The following is a 23,933-nucleotide window of genomic DNA, read 5'->3' as shown; positions in this document are numbered from 1 at the left end:
GGGGTGGGGGGAGGGAAGACAGGCGATGTGTGTTGTTGGTGGTTATGGAAGACCGACAAGGGGGGGGGAGAAGACGGTGATGGAAGGGGGAAGAAGGGAGGGCATAGTTGGAAAAATCAACATCTGAATGGTTTAGTGGGGTATAGGATGCAAAATGGTTAAGAGCCAATTGTCACCATTAAGAGGTTCTATTTTTTTTGCCAAACAGCCTCCGCCTTTTACCGATTAAGAGGCTGCCTCTTAATGTCACCATTAAGAGGCAAACAAACAGCCCCTTACATTGCAGCGGAAATAAAATTTCTAATCTTACAATTTATATCATCATCTAAAATTACAAATTTGAGGAACATAACTTTGCTCTATATAACAATGCCTTGATTTGCACATGTTCTTCTTTGATATTAATGTAACGCCCCCAGAACCCCGTAGCAATGATATTGTCCGCTTTGACTAACCTGCCCGCTCAACCACAAAGCAGTAGCCGCACGGTTTTGTTTTTGGCAGCCGCACAACGCAAGCCCCAAAACGCGTCATGCTAGGCTAAGGTATCCACACCCTTATAAGGAGTGCTTTGTTCACCTCACCAACCGATGTGGGACGGGATGTTACAATTAATCCTTATATCTCTCTTTATCCAACTTTTCTTTCCAGTCTAATAGCCATCTGAGTGAAAAAGTTTTAAAAGAGTTTTGGGTGAGCTCTAGGTCCAGTGAATCTACGGTTTTCATGCATGAACAATAACTTTTACGATAAACAATTTTACGAAGCTTCATAAAATAGCATGTCTTGATGAGAATAATATTTTTCACAAAATAAAGATATTATAGTGCGTGTGTACATCACAAAGCAACGATGTCATGGGAGATGTCTACCTCACACAGCATTATCTGGCGAACTCACACAGTATGTCCGCACTTACGTTTTAGACAAGCTCATAAAACATGTCCGTCTTTACAAAATCATATCGTAGTACATCCTCATTGACACACAAGTACTCAAAACACATATTATAAAAATATCGAACTTTTCATGCATATATAGCATATCAAAAATCTCGAGAAACTTCAAACCACTTTTGGATAATAAGACATGCAACCATTTTAAAAATAAATCACGTGTAACTCACCATATATGGCGTAGCCCAAACCGATCTTTGAAGTGGCTAGCGTCTCCCCCATTGGTGCCAAACTAGCTACGATGTAGAGCACCGTCAACTCTCATTACAGCGTCCACCGTCGCCTTTTCTCACAATAGTTCTTCTTCTTAACCCCCAAACTACACATAAAGCTACAAACTCCCATTTTATACTAAGCCCCATCGGCGATTTAACGGAATATGAAACGATAAGTCATAATTAATGGTCGTAGGTTTCATGACCATTGAGTTTCCTGTCATTAAATTGCATTCCATTTTAGGGTCTAAACCCTTCACTTTTTTATTGCATTTACACTACAAGTCCTTGAAGTTTAACGACTACCAATTCCGTTCCATTTTTTTTTGGTTATTACAAAATATTTTTTATTATGTTTTCAAGTCGCACGTAATGACAAATTACGACCCTGTTATTAAAAGCTTGTTGTAAGAATGGGTGCGGGGAGAAATGACAAGATATTAAAACATTAATTTAGAAGAGATGATGTTAATAAAAAAAAAACTTGATGTTAAATTTTTAGAAGATAAAATAATATTTTATTAAATATATAAAATATTTTAATAATATAATTAATGTTATAATATGTAAAATAGAGAATACGTTAAAATTGAATATAGTTTTTCTAATATTTTTAGTTTTAATTTGCCATTTTAGAGAACTGTTTAAGTTGCTCTAAAATTAGCAGGTTATTTTATGGAAATTAATCAACTCTAACAGTTACTATATTTTAACAATTTCAGCATTAATTACATTATTAAAATATTTTATAAATTTATCAATAAATCATAGAAAATTATAATACATTCAATCTGTGATAAAATATAATTTAAAATATTAATTTAAAACACAAAAAAGTAAAGCCACATGTTGTGGGATTCAAATTCAGCATTACTACAAAGCAGACACTAACTTGCAATGTACCTTGTGACTGTGTTACATGATCTTTTGTTTGAACTTTTGTTTTAATTAATTTATATAGTAAAAATTAAAAATACTCGGAGGTTCTATGCAGTAGCACTGCTCGGCACACCTCAAAGAACGGCCCTGCTCGTGATGAAATTAAGGGGTCATATGTTCCTGTAATTAAAAGAAAAACGATCAAAAAGTTACTTATGTTTTTTAATGGTTATACGTTTTTTAGTTTATCGAAAATCATATTTATACAGTTTTTGAAATTATAAATTATCATTGTTGTTTGCAAAAACGTTTAGATTTGGTTACTCCCCACCTAACTACTGTTGAAAGATTATGTGAATGAAGGGTATTTTCGTCCTTTATCATTCTTTTTGTTTTTATACCCAATCGAAATCGGTTAAGTTATTTTTGTCGTTTTACCTTTTTTGTCTTTTTTTTTTCCTTTTATTAGTTTATAGGGTTAAATTACAATTTTACTCCCATATGGGTTGTCTTTTTCCTTTTTTGTTTTTTCTACGTTTTTCATTGTATATTTTTATTATATTAATTAATTAGTTATAATTTTAATTAAAAATATGCATTTTATAATGAAAAATAAATCTTGTCAGAACCTTTTAAATTAGTTAAATATTGAATATTTTTAATTTTTTATATAATTTATTCAATATATATGTATCTGTAAATCAATCTATACTGATCTAAATTTTTTTTTTTTTTTTTAAGTTGGAGTTAGAAATTTTATTGTTTTTTATTTATGTCAGATAATTTTTTTTATCTATGTCTATTAATAAAAATATGTATATATCAAATAAAAAAATTTGTAATATAATTATTTTTTCTTTCTCAATATATAAACTTATATTTATCTTAATGAAAAATAAATTTAAATGGTTATCTATTTTCCAATCACATAATTTCAGTTTATATATTGAAATAAAATTAATAATTATATTATAAAGTTTTTATTTGATGCACATTTAATTAAATAAAATATCTAAAAATAATACATATTTTCATTAATAGACATAAATTTCGATTTTTATCTTACATAAATAACAAAATCGATATTTTTTTAACTCAACTTCAAACATATTTTTTTGAAACAATATAGGCAGGTTTGCTTATACATACATATATATATATATATATATATATATATATATAGAGGTTGGTTATTATACAACCCTGGTCATTTGTGCAACCAATACAACCAAATCTCAACCGTTCATTTCATTTGATTAATATGTGATTTTATAGAGATTTTGATTATTTCCTAATATAAAGTATTAATCATAATTAATGAACCGCATTCATCTTCCATAAATATTTAAATCATAATAAATGAACTCTAATCATTTCCATAAATATTTCAATTTATTGGGTTGCATTGGTTGTACAAATACGATAGGTTGTATTTGAAATAAACCATATATATATATATATATATATATATATATATATATCCCCGATAAATTGCAAAAGTAATTAAAAACATACAATGGTTAAAATAAAATACGTATGTTTATTGTATTTTTAGTTAATAGTCATTAATTAATGAGTTAAATGCAAACTTGGTCCCTATATTTACATAAATTGACGAATAAGGTCCTTGTAAAGAATTTTTCACAAATATGTAGTTATATTTTTAATTAGTTGAAAGTTAAAATAACTGCTAATACTAAATATGCAATAATATATTATATATAAAAGTTTAAGTTTAAGTTTAAGTAATTTATTAAAACTACTTAATATTGATATTATAGTTAAATATGATATAAAAATATAAGTTTTAATTAATTTATTTAAACCAATTAATATACACTACAAATGGTTATAGCTAAATGATAATTAATAAATATATGTCAAATATGTAAAAAAAAGTTTAAGATTATTAGTTTATTTATGATGAATAATGAAAAATAGACAGAGAAACCAAATCTGTTATAAAAAAATAAAAGATTTGGAGGGACCAAATCTGTTATAAAAATGAAAAGTAGTTGGAGGGACTAAATCTGTTAATAAAATTGAAAGTTGAGGGAGAGAGAGTCACTAACGGAAATTAATTGACGACGTTAGAGGAAGGGACCATATTAATAAAAAAAAAAAAATATAAACCATAGGGACGTTTTTGAGAAAAAATCTTTTCTGTGACCATATTGGTTAATTTATGTAAAACATGAGGACCAAATTTATATTTAACTCTTAATTATATTTATATAATAAAGATATAAAATAAAAAATGTAGGAAAAAAAAAAAAGACAAACCACAAGAAGTAAATCTTAACTTGCTTTATAATTTAATAAAACAAAAAAAGGACTAAGAAAAGTTTTAGAAAAAAAACAAAAACTCTTAGATTAATCAACTTTCTTAGCTAGAGTTAGATTTCGGTTTCAAATTTAAAAAAAATGGTATTTTGATCATTTACTAATATTTCATTCCAATTTCAAAGCTATTTTATGTGAACTAAAAAGACAGATTCAAAATCTTTTAACAGATTCCTTTCCAATGTTTATCAACCAAACAGGTAGTCAACCTGATAACTTTACATTCCAATTACTTCAAAAACAAATACTTTTGACAGATTTCATTACATAAAAAAAATATTTTGCAAACTAAACGCCCCTAAGGGTCAAATTCTCAATGGCAATGGGAGTTGTAGGTGCAAATATATATATATATATATATATACTACAAAAAAACTGGGTTTATAGGATATCATTAATTTCTAAGCGTTCTAATAGACCACTTTATAGGACCAAAAATTAAATTGTTCTATCTAAAAACATTGTAATAAGTTTATACGACGCTTTTAAATGTTTTAACAAGGTTTTTTGAACGTTTTTAATACAAAAACATCGCATTATCAATTTTATAGAACACTTTGGAAAAAAAATATCCTATAAACTCATCTTTTTACAGGACACTTGTTTTTATACGACACTTATTCAAATAATGTCCCATAAAATTGCTAACGGGACACTTTGTATTATAAATGTCTTAAAATATTTGTAAAACACCAAAAAATGTCTTATAAACTTATTACAAAATCTTTAGATAAAACACTTCATATTTTTGGTCCTATAAAGTGGTCTATTAGGACACTTAATTTTTTTTTGACGTCCTATAAACCCAAATTTGTTGTGGTGATAGTAAAACTCACAAGGGCCCCTTCCACCATATGATTGAATTATGCCTTGTTTCTTAGAAGCTTAATATCATTTGTAACTTATTCGATTTGTTATAGATACTTGTTTGATATCGGTGTAATAATATAGAAAATGACTTAATCAATAAGCTTTTAGACGAAACTTTATACAAAAAGCCAAATTTGTTTCCAAACATATCCTTTATAATTAAAAAGCACATTTCTTTTTGTCGTATGTACTCTTTTTCTCTTTTAGCATATGTTCATTTCGATAGTAAGCAAGTGTTACAACTATCTATAAAAAATACTTTCAAACGGAAAACATTTTAATTTATACAAACAGATTAATTTATAGGGACAATTTTTTTATATAAGACTCAAAAAAATTCTTGTTGAAAATCTAATTGATTGGCAAATGGTACCATGTGATATTGTCTCCGTATACACAACATTTGATCGGAAAATATAAACAAATAATAATTGGTGAGTGGGTCAATCCAATTTAATTTGAAAGACCATAAAATTTTAACTTATTTATTAGTTTGACTCAAATTTATTCTTATATTTTTTAATAAAATTGAGTTTATAATACCTTATAAATTTCTAAGCGTATGAATAATTAAACTATACTAAGACTTAATTTATAGTATCAAAATATATAGCATTTTATTTAAAATCGTTGTAATAAGTTTATATGATGTTTTTAGCGTCTTGATAAGTTTCTAGGACATTTTTAATACAAAATGTTGTATTAATTATTTTATAGGGTACTTTTGAGAAAGTGTCGTATGTACCCATCTTTTTACTTGACAGTTTTTATAAGACACTTTTCAAGTGTCCTATAAAATAGCTAATACGAAGTTTTTTTATAAAATGTCATAAAAAAACTTGTTGTGGGGTCCAAAAACGTCATATAAACTTATCATAACACATTTAAATATGATATTTTATTTTTTGGTCCTAAAAAACGATCTATTGGGATGATTAAAAGTTTTTGACGTTCTGTATACAATTTTATTAAAATAACATGTATTTAGTTCGTCTATTTTATCATCTATAATATTATATATCAACAAGATTTTAACTGTTGTTGGTTTCGGTCCACGTGTAATTTGGGATTTTAACATGATCACTTGAAGTTATGCCTGTATTTTCATGCATCCAGTAAAAAATAACACATAAATACACAATTAGTAACGAATTTATTATCTTTTAACATGTATGTTAGAGTCTCATGTGGGTTAGAGGTTGGTCATTATTATGGGTTGGATTTTTTTTTATTAACCTGGATATCCAACCCGTTATGCGAGCCGACTAATCTCAGGACGACCACCTGCTTTGCAGGTAGCTCGGAATCACCCACATTTAAACCTCTGTGGCCACAAGGGGATCTTTGTTCCTTCTTGGATTTGAACCTGAAACCTCCAGACACTTTTGACCTTTGGAGCCAAGCTCAAACCAATCAGTCACCACCCTTATGGTTGGGTTGGATTTTACCAATCCATTGGTAAAGAAGTAGGGCAACATTGTATAAATATAAGATAGTTTTCGGGTTTGATCTTGCCACTTCATTTCCTGTTAGTCTCAGTAGTTAAAAGAGTCAGAATATGCTTCCTGATATTGATATTCTAGAAGGCGGGTTCTGCATAAGATCAGTTGAAATTGACGGTAATCAACGTTTGTCCAAACCAATTAAAATAATATAGTTTTTCTTGCATTTGAAATCTCACTTTACCCCTTTTTCTTACTGTAATAAAATAGAGTTTATAATATATATGTCAAAATTTTATATGTGTCTTAATATAATATTTATTGGGACTTATTTTTTTTTAGACAAACAAGTGTGTTGTCATACATAAAAACATTGCAATAAGTTTATAGAACGTTTTTTTGACCGTTTTAACAAGTTTTTTGGACGCTTTTAAATTAGAGTGTCATATTAATTCTTTAATAAAATATTTTTGAAAAGTTTCAAATAATGTTATATGAAAAATTAATAAAAAGTGTCTTAAAAAATTTGTTGAAACGTCCATGCATCATATAAGCTTATGACAACATTCTTACATAGAACCATAATTGTTTAGTCTTATAAACTTAGGACAATCACTACAAAAATACAGAGTATCAGCGATGGAAATTTCCCTCGCAAATCCGTCGCTGATACTCCGTCGGTCAAATGCTCATAGGTAATGTTATCAGCGACGGATTTGCGAGAGATACTTTCAACGATGGATCAGCGAGGGAATATGTTTTTGACCAGTTCTCTCGCTGATCGGCGAGGGAATGCCCAAAAATTCATTCTCTCGCTGATCCCTGGCAGATCAACGAGGGAATCTGTTTTTGGCTATTCCCTTGCTGATCAGCAAGGGATTTTTTCTCTTACTGATTTTCGTCGTTGATACCTTGTTTTCTAGTAGTAAATGTTTTTACATAAAAACATAATTATTTGGTCCTATAAATTAGTTTATTAAAATGCTTATACATTTTTAGGCATCCTATATAAACTCTCGATATTATTATAGAATCTCAATCATATTTTCGTTTTACACTTTCATCAGGCTTTTAATTGATTAATCCAATTGATTAAAAATTTAAAAGGAAAAAAATCTTTTATAACATTAAAAAAACTCTTGTTGAGATGAGTAAAATGACACAAATATCAAGTATTAAAAAGATATGAACTTTATATAATGTTTATTTTTTAACTACATGATATATAGAGAAAGAATATCAAACGAGAATGCTAACTATTTAAAAGATATGAAAACAATCAAATAACAAGCAAATCACATGTGATTCTACATTAATGAAGGTCTATGATCGACTTTGGCCGCAACTTCAGGTCGAAGGTAAAGTCGCATGAATCACATATGATTTAGTACATGATGTTAGTATAAAATTATATGTGTTTCGGCCGTTTTATTATTCTACTAAATAGACATCGTTTTCATTTAGACCCGACTCTCTCTCTCTCTATATGTGTATATATATATATACACACACACACTTTTAAATGTGTTTATATAATTAACATTTATATACAATTGATATTTGTCACCTCTTATTTTTCAACCATATAACTAATATTAAATTTATTTTTGTTTTCACGATATATGACAACGGGATCTAAAAGAAGTGTTTTATAAACCATCTCAGATAGATGTGAGCGTGAGAGAATGTTTTTACTTGTATCGAGTTTTGTCTGTTTGTTGAATTAAAAGACATTTTTTATCTTCTAGATACCCACCTTCTCATTTATCAAAATGCATCAAGCAAAGTATGTTATACGAAATCATGTCATAAACTAACAACAATTAGCATCAATAATATCACGAAATGAAATGTCGTCATTAAGTCTTGATTAATCAGATTTCTTTTGAAGATTTCTAATCTGATGAAGAAGCAATCTGATCAATAACCTTTTGGGTTCCTAAGTATGTGAATTAAATATTTTTCCGTTGTTCAATTCTGTCAATTTTAAATAAGAAACTAATTATAGAAGCCACCAAATTAATTGTGAAGTCTCAATTAGGGACCTTGATTACAAAAACATTAAGTATGTGATAATATTCATTTACATCAAATTTGGTTAACACGATACTGAAAAGTAACAAAATAATTACTGTATTTTTTTTAAATCACTAAATGAATATCAATATAAGTTCAATCTAGTTTGAATAACTTACAAACTAGATTCAAATTTACCTGTAATATGCGCATGTATTAATGACTTGTATAATACAAAGTATATAACAAATACATGCATTAGAGACTTGTACAGTAGACGCTCATGTCCCCCCGCTCTTAGATAAGACCGTTACATTGTTTTGTGTATTTTATTCATAACCCTCTTCGGGATGCCCTTATAGGGGGTACGTGAGTGAAGAAAGAGGTATGAATAGAAATCATGATTATTTACATAATTTTGAAAAAGACCAAACGAAATCAAACGAGACCAGTATATCTCACTCGGTAGGTGGAGGTCCGAAACAAGCAATTAAGTCCTATAAAGAGGTCTATTAGCATACCTGACATTTACTCAAAAGAGTAGAGTTGTTGTTTCTGTGAAAACTCCCGACTTGCAAGAAGTGTAGGATAAAAGAAACCATACAATAAAATATCAACTCGAATACAAGAAAGGTAGTACTAAATTTTGATAAAGGGGTTAGAAGAAACCAACAACATTGTGATTTGTGAATATAGAAACATATGAAATAGAACAAGTACAAGAAAATACAACAAATATGAATAGCTAGACACGCGTAGTCTAAGCTACCCTCATCCTCTACCTCCGGATCCTTTGCTCCCGGCTAAGCTAGCTACATATCCTCATTTTTAGCCTGCTATCCTAGTCATACATCTTTAAGAAGGAATGTTAAAAGCCGACTGATTGCAGTCTCCTTCGTAAACAAGCAATTAGATGGTCCACCCACTACAACAAAATCGGGTTTATAGGACATTCACAATTTTTAAGTATCCTAATAGACCTCTTTATAGGACTTAATTTATAAGACCAAAAAATAAAGTGTCCTATCTAAGGGTGTTTTAATAAGTTTATATGACGTTTTTTAGGACATTTTTAATATAAAGTGTCGTATTAGCAACTTTATAGGACACTATTTGAAAATTTGTCCTATAAAAACAAGTGTCTTATAAGAAAATGAGTTTATATGACACTTTCTCAAAAATGTCCTATAAAGTTGCTAATACGACACTTTGTATTAAAAATTAATGTCCTAAAAAACTTGTTAAGAAGCCCAAAAGTGTCATATAAACTTATTACAACATCTTTAGATATGACGTTTTATATTTTGGTCCTTAAGTCCTATAAAGCCGTCTATTGGGACGCTTAGAGGTTAGGGATGTCCTATAAACTTAATTTTGTTGTAGTGACCTATTGATTATGTTGAATGAAACAACATATGCAAATAACCAAAGGGTTTCATTGAGTTCGACAATCATGAAGTGTACGCGAGATCTGAAAAGTCGAGAAGTGATGAATATAAGTATAATATTTTCATTGAGTTCATGGAATTTTTCTTAAATTCTATTCATTACTTTCAGAATCTTCCGTGAATTTTTATGTAATCATTTTGTTTGTGTTGTTGATAATGAAACACATGTAATGATGGTTTCACATATGAAAAAGTTATTAATTTTTTTTCATATTGTTTCGTATATGAAAAAGTGATGAATTTTTGTATATGGATCATTTTTTTGTATATGAAATTTTCATATATGGATTGTTTTTTTATATGGTTTCATGTAGGGATATAAATGATACGAGACAACTCGTGAGCTACTCGAGATCGACTCGGTCAACACTCAACTCGAATAGACTCGGGTCTAACTCGAACTCGAAAAGCTCGTGAAATACTTGATTTTTACATATAATTTGTTTTAAAAATATAATCAGTTTTATATTATAATATGTATAATATATGTAACAGAAATGTCTTATACTTTTAGATATTTTAACAATATTGTGCATTTTTAACTATAAAAACTATATCAATATTTTTCTTATTAAAATCATAATTAAAAAAGACAAAAAAAAACTATAGAAATGTTGATGAAATTGCCCCACATTGGAAAAGAGATAGTAAAAGAAGGATGGAAGTTTGTTATAAAAAGAGGGGCGGTGAATGAAATTTTTAACTTTGTCTTTTTAATGATAAAATTTGAGGTGCATCCCTTTAGTTTTTTTAAAATTTAAGAGATACCCTTTAAATTTTATAAGTTACAAGAGAAGACCATAAAATTTTATAAATTTCGACGAGTGAGTTTGATTCGAGTTCGAACTCGAGTTTAAAAAATTGTAATCGAGTTCGAGTGAAATTTAGTTTTTAACTACCAATGAGTTTTCGAGTCGAGTTCGAGCTTGAGAAATGACTATCGAGTTTGAGTCGAGTATATTGATACTCGAGCTCGACTCACATCATTTACACCTCTAGTTTCATGTATGAAAAAATAATGAATTTTTGTATATGGATCATTTTTTGTATATAAAACTTTCATATATGAATCGTTTTTGTATATGGTTTCAGATAGAAAAAGTGATGAATTTTTCCATATATGGTTTCAAAATCTTCTGTCACTTTTTTCATATATGAAAAAGTGATGAAGATGAAGAAGATGCTTCAAATTTGAAATAAGGAGATGTAGAAGACGATTATGAAAGTGTTGAAGATGATTATGGAAAATTCATATAATAACAATATAACAAAAAAACTAGAAGATTCAAATCATGGTTTATATGATATTTAAGGAATTTATAACTTTTAAGATAAATCTGATTTATTTGATATTATATGAGATTTTTAAGGAAGTTAATTATTCCTAAAAATACGAAGTTCGGAAAAAGACCCAAATACCCTTGATTGTAATGGTTGTAACCTTGAGGTTGGTTGAATTTGAACATGTGTAACCGTGCAATGCGGTAGAAGCCGTGAATTTTAATAATTTTGAAGTTTCACTGGTTTTATTAGAGAAGATTTAACGATGATATAAGTTACATTTGGTTTTTACATATTAATACAATTTGAATAAATAAAGAGTTATGGTTTCAATTACAGTCTATCGATGGAAAAAAAAAATTGTATGACAATTTAATATCCAATATATTTAAAATCCAACATATTTAAACGACTCCACAAATGTATTCGATTTACACCAAGAGCAAAGAATTAAGAGAGCGAGACCGAGAGTTCTAGAACAATTGAACGGAAGATGAATGGGGGAACTTTTAATAACTCATCCCCATCCCCCAAGGTGAATTTTGTACTTTTTAATGAATAGTTACACTCATTTTTAGTTGTAAGCTTATCAGAAAATTTGGCATCTCGTTGCATTGCGCGAGTACACAACTAGTTCCTAATAAGACGGCTCGGTAACAGACCGCTTCTTCCAAAGCATACCTGAGTAAAACTCTCGGTTATTTTCATGCTTAATCGGTAAGATAAGTGATAATTGATAAACATTTACCCGGTAAGTGTTTAGCAAACGTACCCTAATATTAAATTTGTCAACGTAATTCTAAAAATGGTTCCATCAAAGAGAGACATAGTTTACAACGAAATCTATTTACATGGCAATTGTTTGTGATCACAAAGTTCCTACTTCTAGAAACGGGAATCTTTTACGCTTTTGTTTTTGTTTTTTTCTGAAAATTATTATATTTAATATTTTAAGAAATTATTATTATTATAATTAATTACATATTTTAAAATAGAAATTACCAACAAACGTTGTGTTTTTCATTCGTACGTTACTTCTTTAACTTTAAAAAGAAATTTGAAAACACATTAGTTTTTATTTTATTTTTGGTGGCTAGGAAAATTGCTATATCAGATTAAAACAAATAATGTGAATTGAAACAACAATTATATTAACAAAAAGTACAAAATAAGCAATAGTGAAATGATAGGTACAGACAAAAATGACTTCCACATCAGATATTCACCCGTATAGGTGATCTTCTTCTTGAGAACCTGTGAAACTTGTGACGAAGCTTCATTTCTGTTTATGATAAAGCTGGGGAAAGAAACTGGTATGTATAATGGAAAATCATCTGAACGGATAAGAGGGGGTGGCTGTGGGTTGAGTTTTGATGGTTAGAGTTTGAATTTTAGTTGATTTGGCGGTGAGTTTTGGTAATTAGGGTTCGAATTTGGTGTTGATTTGGTGTATGTGGTAAATTTGTGCGATAAAAAAGTATTAAAAAAAGCGTAATATGAAAAAAAAAATTGAAAAAAAAAGAATACCCCTTAATAGATTAAAGCTTTATAACAATAGTTAGGTTAGGGACTTAATTCATTATGAAAATAAGAACATAAATGCTCCAGCGTGAAATAAAGACTTTTTTAGGTACAGGGAGAAATTCGTACCACGAGTAATTTAGGGGACGTTTACCAAACACTTACTCGGTAAGAGTTTATCGGTAAAATTTAATACTATAATTTACTTACCGGGTAAGATTTTAATCCACCAAAAAGATATTGTATACAACAATTTACCCGGTAAGCGTTTACCATGGTAAGAGTCGTCGCCCTCACTTACCGGGTAAGACTCTTCGTACTTGTCTCGCTCTTACCGGGTAAGATTTTTGATTCATACCATATTCATTCGATAAGATAATGTGACTTGATGCTCACTTACCCAAGTAAACATTTGGTAAACGGCCCCTTAGCCATGTGTTTTTAGGGTTTGGGACCTTCTTTATAAAACCAAGAAACCACATGAATAAAATTTGTAATTAACTCATAAAATAATGTTTTAAAACTAAGTGATTGATACACAGATAAGAGTTTGTTTATTAGTAGTTTAATGAGATTAATGGGATTTATAGCTTATTATACAGCTATAGATGATTGTTTGATACAGTGGTTTAATGATATAAAAAGTTACTTTTTAAGTAAGCTTCCGGGGAACACTTTGTGTAGAAAGTCAAGTTTTTTCAAACATATCTCTCCCAATTAAAAAATGCACTTCTTTCATATATATATATATATATATATATATATATATATATATATATATATATATATATATATATATAAAACTCTCCCAAACAAAGACTTTTCAAGCTATACAAACAAATTAATTCACACAGACAACTTTATTCATACAATATTTAAATGAAAAACCAACCAAATAGCCCCAAGGTAAACAATTTGATATAAAGACAGAAAAAGGTACGATAGTAAAATTGAGTTTGTAAGACATCTAAAATGTTTAAGCGTCGTTCTAATAATAGAATGTTTTATCGAGTTTAAGTTTATATGACTAAATAATATTAAAAACTTTATCTAAAAGTATTACAATATATTTATAGAATGTTTTAATTTGGACGTTGTAACAAGTATTTAGGAGATTTTTTTTATTAACCTGGATATCCAACTCGTTATACGAGCCGACTAATCTCAGGACGACCATCTGCTTTGCAGATATCCCGGAGTCACCGCATTTGAACCTCCGTGGCCACAAGGCGATTTTTATTTCTCATTGGATTTGAATCTGGGACCTCCTGATACTTTTGACCTTTGAAGCCAAACTCAAACCAATCAGGCACAACCCTTGTGGTTTTTAGGAGATTTTTATAATAAAGTATTGTATTAACTATTTTATATAATACATTTGAGAAGTTTTCTATAAACCTATCTTTTTATAAGACACTGTATAAAACAGATGGATTTACTTTTTCAAATAGTCTCTTATAAAATAGTTCATACGTCATTTTATTTTTTTAAATGTTCTAAAAACTTGATGAAATGCTCAAAAAATTCTATAAATCCGTTGGAACGCCTTTAAATACGACATATTCTTATTTGTTCCTATGAACTTAATTCCTATAAACCATTCTATTACGATATTTAAACATTTTAGACGTTGATAAACCCAATTTCGGAAGATCAAAATGAAGCTGACAATCAATTTAATAGATAAAAAAAATTAAGCCTTAGGGATTAAATTATATAAACTTCGAAAAGTGATGCTTATTTTTGTAACTACATTTTGTAGCAATCGATTAAATTAGAAACCTTAGCGAAATTGGATGTGTGTTTACTTGATCAACCTTTACCAGTTATAACAAGCTTATCTGATTTAGACTTTCTCCTGAAGGATAATTGACAAAATATTAATTTATGGGTTGTTTGTTTACCTCTTAATAGTTCCATTAAGAGACAACCTCTGAATTGTTAGGAGGTGAATCTTGTTTGTCAAAAAAAAGTCTGTCTCTTAACACTACCTCAAAATATCACTTAGGCAACAAATGAAAAATGTTGCCTAAGAGGAGTTTATATGTTGCGTAAGGCTTAGGCAACAAACATGTGTTGCCTTCTCAATGTTGCATAAGAACCAAGGCAACATACGCAAACAGAATATGTTGCCTAAGCGGGCTTCTTAGGCAATACACAAAAGGTTATGTTGCCTAAGTAAAAAAACATATGTTGCGTGCCTTAGATATCAGATTAGACAACATACTCTATCTGAATATGTTGCCTAAGATATCAACTTAGACAACATACTCTATTTAAATATGTTGCCTTTGAATTGTAAATAACATAATATAATAGTTCTTTTAGGCAACATTTATATTGTTTAATTGTTGCCTAAGATTTTTGTGTACCATGATGCAATTTTTTTCTTGCATGCTTTTTACAAAGGAATCTCAAACAAGCAAAAAAACAACCAAATGTTGTATACAAACAACTTTTATAACCAAACAAAATTAATAAGTTCAATAATTGAAAGATAAAACCCTCTGAATGATTTTGTATCATGGGTCTTTCTTAACCATTAAGTGTCATAATTTCGTTGTAAACAATTATACTTCATTTTGTACTAAATCATGAGAGTCTCTTAATCATTCTGGCCACTTAATCATTCTGCAGCACACTATTCAACAACTGACAAACAACCATTTATTATTATAAAGAGTCAAATTAATTAATACTTTTTTCCATCAAGCCGGGCCGTTTAACGACAGGTATATATTCACTGGATTAATATGACAAGGATCGAGAATCTTACTCAATAATTAAAGATGACGACTCTTTTTGGTAAGCACTACGATGTAACGTTGTTGCATACGATGCTTTATTTGATGGCCACAAATCTTAACTATTTTGATTAATCGATAAACGTTTTTGGTAATTTTTTAAAAATAATTGTATATCTTAAAGAATTAGAATATTGTTAATTTATTAAGTTGATTGTGTGGATCAAGAATAAAATTATTTAATCAGAATTATTAATTAAATAAGTATTTATTAATGTAGGTTTAATTAAACCCTATTAATTAATCCACATGCCATTGCCAAGCTTATTGACTCGTATCTTATAATAGAAGTCAATTGATTTAAATGGTGTGTATGTGTGTTGTGTGCACCCTCCTCTCATCAGCTTCCATTTGCGTGATTTCTTAGCTTCAAAGCCATGGCAGCAGGTGCTGAAGAATTCTGTAAAGATTACTTGGTGGTTGACGCCAAAGAAGCAAGTCTCTACGATATTGCTTCTATTTTGATATGTTCAACTGATAGTTTGAAGAAGAAGAGGTTTTACGACGAACGATATGAAGATGTGGAGAAGTCAACCACCGTGAATCTCCGCCGGCGAAGGCTCATCTTCTCCTCCGTGGTTCTGCAGAAGCTTCTTATTTGGACGAAAAAGCCGCTGGCTTTGACGGGATCTTTGATTGAGATGTGGCTGAATCTTTTATCGAGCAATGGAGGTCTTTTCGGGCTTATGATCAATCGCTTACGAGGTTATTGTGAATTTTTTTTTTTTTTTTTTTTTTTTTTTGAGTTTGTATGAGCTTTAATGGCGTCAAAAGGCGTAGGAACGATTGTGGTAATTAATGGTTTTGATTAGGGTTTTGGTAAGATTGCAGGTAAGGTGGTGAAGCCGGAGGAATCGTCGGAAAAGTTTATGTCGGTGGCCGGAGAACTGGACAGGCGGTTGAAACTGGATGCAAGTATTAGAAAAGGCGACGGAAGATATAATCCGTCGGTATCTATGATGGCTGCAAAATTCTCTTACGAAAATGAGGCTTTTGTGAAAGCTGCAGTTCAAGATCACTTGAAGGTCACCTAACTTATCTCTCTACATATACATACATATATATATATATATATATATATACATACATACATATATATATACATACATATATATAGGGTATATTTCTTTTACAACCTTGTGCTATATATAACGTTTTCAAAATGAAACCCATCACATTACGATTAATATTTTATATTATAAAACAATCTAAACTTTTATGAATTCATATATTCATCAAATTAAGTGTACAGTTGAGATTGAGTTGTATAAAAATAAATTATTACATAATAACTCACCCCCTCCCCCCTCTCTCTCTCTCTCTCTCTCTCTCTCTCTCTCTCTCTCTATATATATATATATATATTTGTTTATTTTTAATTTATTATGTATTTAGAGGGAAATGGTATTAATTTCTTAGTATTTCTTATAATTTAATTAATTTTCATAATTAACAGAAATTATTTAGTTAGTGCTTGTTTATTAGCTATTTAATGAGCTTAATGGGACTCATAACATATTGGATATTTTATTGATAGCTATACATGAGTGTTTGTTAGTGGCAGCTTAATGATATATGTATATTTATTTATTTATAGATTTGGGATCATGTGAGACAAGGTTGTTTTCGTGAGACACAATTTTTACACTTGAAACTTCATAGTGTTTTTGCTGTGAAAATTCGCTTTTTTCCCTTCACAACACTTCGTTGTGAAGTTTCAAGTGTAAAGATCGTGTCCCACGAAAACAGTTTTGTCCCACGTGAACTTAACACACACACACACTCTCTCTCTATATATATATATATATATATATATATATATGTATGTATGTATGTATGTGGGTGTGTATTATATATAGGTGTGTGTGTGTGTGTGTTTGTGTTTGTGTTTGTGTGTATATATAGAATGTTACTTATTCAATAAGCATTTAGGAAAAAATTTATGTAGAAAAGCAAGTTTTTTTTTTCAAATTTATCCTCCTAAATAAAAACCGTTCCTTCCATCTATGAAAAAACTCTTCAAAACAAATATTTTCAATCTATACAGACAGTTCTATCATATAGAACTTAATGAAAAACTAACTAGATAGATTTGTAGTATTTTTTTTTATATAGGTGAATACATCAAACATTTTGTATTTTATGAACATTTATCTTTATGATGGAAATATAACAATTTTATGTGTCTTATTTGGTGATTAATTTAACAATTTTATGTAATAACCATCGTCTATTTTTGGGGTTTATTATTTTTTTTCAGATGGTATTTATTGGCTTCTACAAATTTTGGAACGGTACGTAACCCGTGATCAATAAATATGTTAGGAAGATTAAGATCATACCTTATTTGTTCCCTATTGCCTAATTCTCAAAAAATTAAGATCAACTAATGCATTTTCTCGATTTTTTTAGCTTATGTATGAAATTATGCTATAAAACCTGTTTATTTGGTCACTAAACCCACAGAATCAAATCCAGACTTTGTCAAAGCCATTGTTGCCATAGCCATTGTCGCCATGGATGTTCACCTACGACGACTCCAGACCATTTGTGGTCTTTTGGAAGATCAGTCGATGTACATCAAAATCCAATGTCACCCAAAAAAACCTATTGAGTCTTCAACTTCCATCATAAAAGTGACAATAGATAATTTTTTGTATTTTAAGAAAAATCCGGTTAAAATATAATAGCCATAAACCAACTTAATTTTGGAGATTATTAAAAAAACTCGTTTGGTAAGTAATAAGCTAATTTTTTGGAAAAATAATATATAGGTAGCATTTTCACAAGCTCTATTGCCTTTTTCTCATTATTTTCAGTAGACATATGTATCCCTTGTTGATCCCTCGTTGATTTGTCCCTCGCTGATGTTCGTCGTTGATACCTTGCATTCTAGTAGTGTACCAGAATGTTGTTTTACATTGTAATATAACTTATCGGTTTTTATCAGAAGTGTTTATTTTTTTCTCTCATCTTAACAACCAACCATTACCTTATAAACTAGTTTGTAAAACATTCTTTAATCTATCTATGTTTTTTTTTTTCTCTAAACCTATAAAAAAAAAATGACTACTTTCGGTCAATGATCTGATTACCATTAAACCTTTGAATCTATTAACTTCTAAACCAAATTTTTGATTATGTTTTAAAGATTATCAAAATCAATTCACAACACATGCAAGCATGTTTCAAGATGCATCAGACCCCAATCTGATAGTTGTAGCATTAAGAGGAACCAGCCCATTCGACGCCAATGACTGGATAACAGACCTAGACATATCATGGTATCAGCTCAAACACACCAACGACTCGGATGATTGCATTGGTCGAGTGCATGGTGGGTTCATGAAAGCACTTGGCTTACAAAAGATCAAAGGTTGGCCAAAAGAACTCGAACCACCTCAAGATCCAAACGACCACCACCCTTTTGCCTACTACAAGATTCGAGAAAAGCTAAGAGAGATTCTGGAAAAGAATCCAAATGCGAAGTTTATAGTCACTGGCCATAGTTTAGGTGGGGCGTTAGCGATCTTGTTCGTAGCTGTGCTCGGGTTACATGAAGAGAAATGGTTGTTGAAAAGGTTAGAAGGGGTTTACACTTTTGGGCAGCCAAGAGTTGGGGATGAGAGTTTTGGGAGGCATATGATGAATATGATTGAAGATTATAATGTGAACTATTTTAGGTATGTTTATTGCAATGATTTGGTGCCTAGGTTGCCTAATGATGATAAAGCTTTATTCTTTAAGCATTTCGGGGCAACTCTATACTTCAACAGCTTCTATGGCGGCAAGGTATGTATAACAGTCGTTGTTAGTTTATATATGAACCAAATCAGTCGTTGTTAGTTTCTATATTTACCAAATCAAACGATCCAACGATCAAAAAGGAAAGGGTACTTGAACCCACAACCTAGCTCTAAGATATTAACACCTCAAGTTAAGAACTTGATGGCCTTAATTGGTTGTTATAATGTATATATATGTCAGTACAACAAAATCAGTTTTATAGGACGTCAAATATGTCTAAATGTCCGTATAAACTACTTATATGACTTGAGATCTTTTGTGCATCCTATATATAGGTGTTAGAATAAGTTGGTAGTACACAACACCTTTTGGGTGTCTTAATTCTTGAAGTACTGGTTTTACAATAAATTTTTAAGATAATTTGAAATAAAACGTCTTTTTAGTCTTTTATGTATGACATTATTTGAAAAAGTGTGTTCTAAAAAGATATCATCATATATTGGACACTTCTTTTGTAACATTATTTGGAAAATGTGTCCTATAAAGCTATTGTAACATCTTTATATAGGCCGCACAATTGATGGTCATTCATATAAACATAAATCTTATAAAACAGACTGTTATGACATAATTAGACATCTTCAACGTCTTATAAGCTGATTTTGTGTTAAACATAAGCAAGAATATGCTTTGATCATACGTACGCATTGTGTGTTATGTTCATACGGGCGATCTTTGAATGTAAATTGATCAGGTTATGAAGGAAGAACCAAACAAGAACTACTTCTCCCTGCTGTGGGTTATACCCAAGTATCTTAATGCAATTTGGGAGGTTATCAGGAGTTTCATTTTGCCATACTGGAAGGGTAAAGAGTACAAGGAAGAAACAATCGAAAAATTGCTTAGAATGTTTGGATTGATAATTCCAGGATTAGCAGCTCACGGCCCTAAAGACTACATTGACGTGACCCGACTCGGCACTGATCTTGTACCAACGATTGAACGATGAACATGACGCGAAAATCGGCTAAATGCGTGCATTACTAATTAAAAAGGAAATTGTGTTCAACTAAGAAACAGAAGAATGCTATGATGTTAATTGTACAATACTAAATAAAGGGTTTCATCGATGATAATCCACTAGTAATCATTGATAAAACCTCTTTGTCTAGCGGTGGTATCAATATATATGTGTGTATGTATACATCACTCGAATATATTTAGAATAACATTGAATTGCAAGAGTTTTGAACCATATATAGTTTTGTAATGGCACATTGCAAGCACAACCACCATATGACTATCGAATACGTTGATAAAATAATATGTTGTTCTGCAACAATAGGTAGCATGTTTATAAAACCGCATAAATTGTTACCATTGCAGCTATTTGGTTTTGATTTTTTACAGTATGATTTATATTTCATTTAAAGTGCGTTACAGTTTGCAGTTTTAAATTATTAACCAGGGCTCTATATGCACCGCAATATATATCAATTTTTATTTATTATATAATATATTTACGATTTCTAAATGATTTACAATACTGGTTACCAACAATAAATGATTTACAAAAAGTGTTTTGAAACTTAAACAATAACTTATGATTACAACATGATTTGTGAAAAGTGTTTATGATAATTAAATAATTTAAGACATAAAATAGATACCGAATGTTTTTATCTATTGTTGAATTTTTTTTCTTACCTCGATAAATATTTTCATAAGCCTATGATTTTTATCATACCCTTGAACCAGTAGTCTTCCTGTCATACCAGACCACCCATAATTTATCCTATGAGAAGTGTTATGATTATAAAATTATTAGAAGGGTACTCGTACGATGCATCGAGACATATCTCGATTTTTCTGTGTTTTTATGTTGATATAATATGTTTTTATGTGGTTTTAAAAAAAAAAATGTTTTTATTTTTAAATAAAATATAAATTTGAAAAAATAACATAAAAATTTGAAAAGGGATATATCGATATTAGTATCAAATTAACTATTTAAAAGTTCTTGTTTTTGGGGTAATTTCTTTAATTCAAATTATTTTATTTTATTTAGATTTAGATTTAGTAACGAAATAATTTAATTTAGGTTTAATAACATAATTTTTTATAAAGATAATCATTAAATATTTTGTTAGAACTCAATAATTATTTTAATTATATTTTAGATTTTTTACATTTAAAATGAGATGGTTATCATATATTTGATTATGTTTATCTGCAGTTAGTTACACAAATTCAAATATGGAGTTTTAATAAGTTATACTTACGCACAATTTACTTGTAATCTTGAATTATAAGTAATATGCATCAATAAACAGTACTTCATACATAGAAAAATGGTTTTTAAGAGTTTTTGTCAAATGCTTTATAATATAGTATAGATTTACAAAATTACTTTTTTGGACTTAAATATATATTACATGTATTGCCAATTTCCATTTTCTTTCGTTGCATGGACTATGAAATATGAAAATGTTATGATTATAAGTATTTTGATGTAAAATTTAATTAAGTGTTAAATACAAACCACGTCATAAAAAATCAAACCATATATGCAATTTTGTTTGCGGTTTTGACTCTAATTTGCCACAAGGAAGCTTAATATCAAGCTCTTTAAGTACTAGATGACGTCTTTTCCAATAAATGGTTTTTGGTTTGAGTTGTCTTGATCGATGTTTCAAGTTAGGCTAGATTAAGTGTCGTAAGCCGCAAATAACGTGACTTTAAGGGTATATATTAAACGTGTCGATTTCAAATGTGACGTTTGTTTTTTAAGAGGTGCTGAAGTCTGAAGTCTGAATTCACTTCTGAATTTTAAGAGGTGGTTCTGAAATCTGAATCAATCAGACTGTTTGTTTTTACGTCTGAAGTCTGAAATCTGAATCAGTCAGACTATTTGTTTTTACGTATGAAATTTGAATCAATATAAACACGAACAATCGTGAGCTGTTGACATCGAGAGCATTCGAGAGATCGAGAGCTTGGACGGAGAGGCAGACAAAAAATCGTGAGCTGTTGACATCGAGAGCTAAGAGCGAGACCTTGAAATCGAGAGCTGAGAGCGAGATGGTGATGGAAGAGCAAGATGGAGATGGAGAAATCGAGAGTTGAGAGCGAGATGGAGATGGAGATGGAGATGGGATGCAACTCTGAAATTGATTTCAGACATAGGATTCCCACTTAATTTTAAAAGGACGATAAGAGGTAAAAAAAACTCTTAATTTAAAAAAAAAAAACAAACAGTCTGAAATCACTTATGTCTGACCGATTAAGAGTTAAGAGGCAATTAAGTGAAAATTTTAAAAAACAAACAGGCCCAAACACTTTTATGTGAAATATGTAAGTTTAGGTCATATTGTACTCATGACGAGTTAAATGGGTATAATTAAAACTATAAGATAAATGATCAAGCACTACTCATCCAAAGTATACTTAAATACTTACAATCTTTTAAATTGTTTAAAAAAATGATATATGTCAAATGTAACCATGTAGATAAAAATTACTTATCTAGAAATTATATATATATATATATATATATATATATATGTGTGTGTGTGTGTGTGGGGGGGGTATATTTCAAATGCAACCATGTCCATTTGTACAACCAATGTAACTCAATCAATTGAGATATTTATGGAAATTATGAGAGTTCATTTATTATAATTTGAATATTTATGAAAGATGAGTAGAGTTCATTAATTATGATCAATACTTTATATTATGAAATAATCAAAACTTTTATGAAATCACGTATTTATCAAATTAAATGGACGGTTGAGATTGAGTTGTATTAGTTGTACAAATGTAAAAAGTTGTATAATAACTCACATCTCTCTCTCTCTATATATATATATATAGAGAGAGAGAGAGAGAGAGAGAGAGAGATGAGGTTTACTTTGCAAACCACGTGATTTGTACACACCGTACAAACATCATTCAACCAATTATAATTTTTCATTTTGTTCATTTTTTTTGTAATTGTGAGAGGTTGATTAATCATTTTTATTGTGGAGGGTGTTAATCATTGATATTATTGTCTTCATTATTTTAATTTCAAAGAAAATACATGAAACAATTTCATTAAAATTTCATTAAGTATTATATGAAACAACTTTATCAAAAAATATATTATATGAAACAATTTCACAAATTAAACAATTTTATGAAAAAATTTCATAAGATTAAACAATGAAATCGACAGATGATGATGATTTGCACTGTTTGTACAAATTGGATGGTTTGCATTTGATCGGTCATATATATATATATATATATATATATATATATATAGGGTGGTTCAAATACTAACCCAATATTTTGTGCAAACTTTGCTAACCCACATCAACCAATAATGTTGCATCTTTGGGTTTGGTTAAAATGTAACTTACATATT

The 23,933-nt window shown here is 29.5% G+C and overlaps 1 protein-coding gene across 1 annotated transcript; it reads left to right on the top strand.

Annotated features, from left to right (window-relative positions):
- The first annotated feature begins 16,152 nt into the window (after positions 1 to 16,152).
- Positions 16,153 to 20,531, top strand: LOC112510912. Its single transcript, XM_025116266.1, has 5 exons — positions 16,153 to 16,480; positions 16,607 to 16,800; positions 18,036 to 18,069; positions 18,927 to 19,567; positions 20,277 to 20,531. Exons 1-5 carry the CDS (start codon positions 16,153 to 16,155, stop codon positions 20,529 to 20,531), a joined length of 1,452 nt encoding a protein of 483 aa, XP_024972034.1.
- Positions 20,532 to 23,933: the final 3,402 nt, after the last annotated feature.

The sequence above is a fragment of the Cynara cardunculus genome, assembly GCF_001531365.2.
Source record: "Cynara cardunculus var. scolymus isolate 2C chromosome LG 4, CcrdV1, whole genome shotgun sequence".
Lineage (NCBI taxonomy): Eukaryota > Viridiplantae > Streptophyta > Magnoliopsida > Asterales > Asteraceae > Cynara > Cynara cardunculus.
This window is presented reverse-complemented; position numbering and strand designations above follow the sequence as displayed.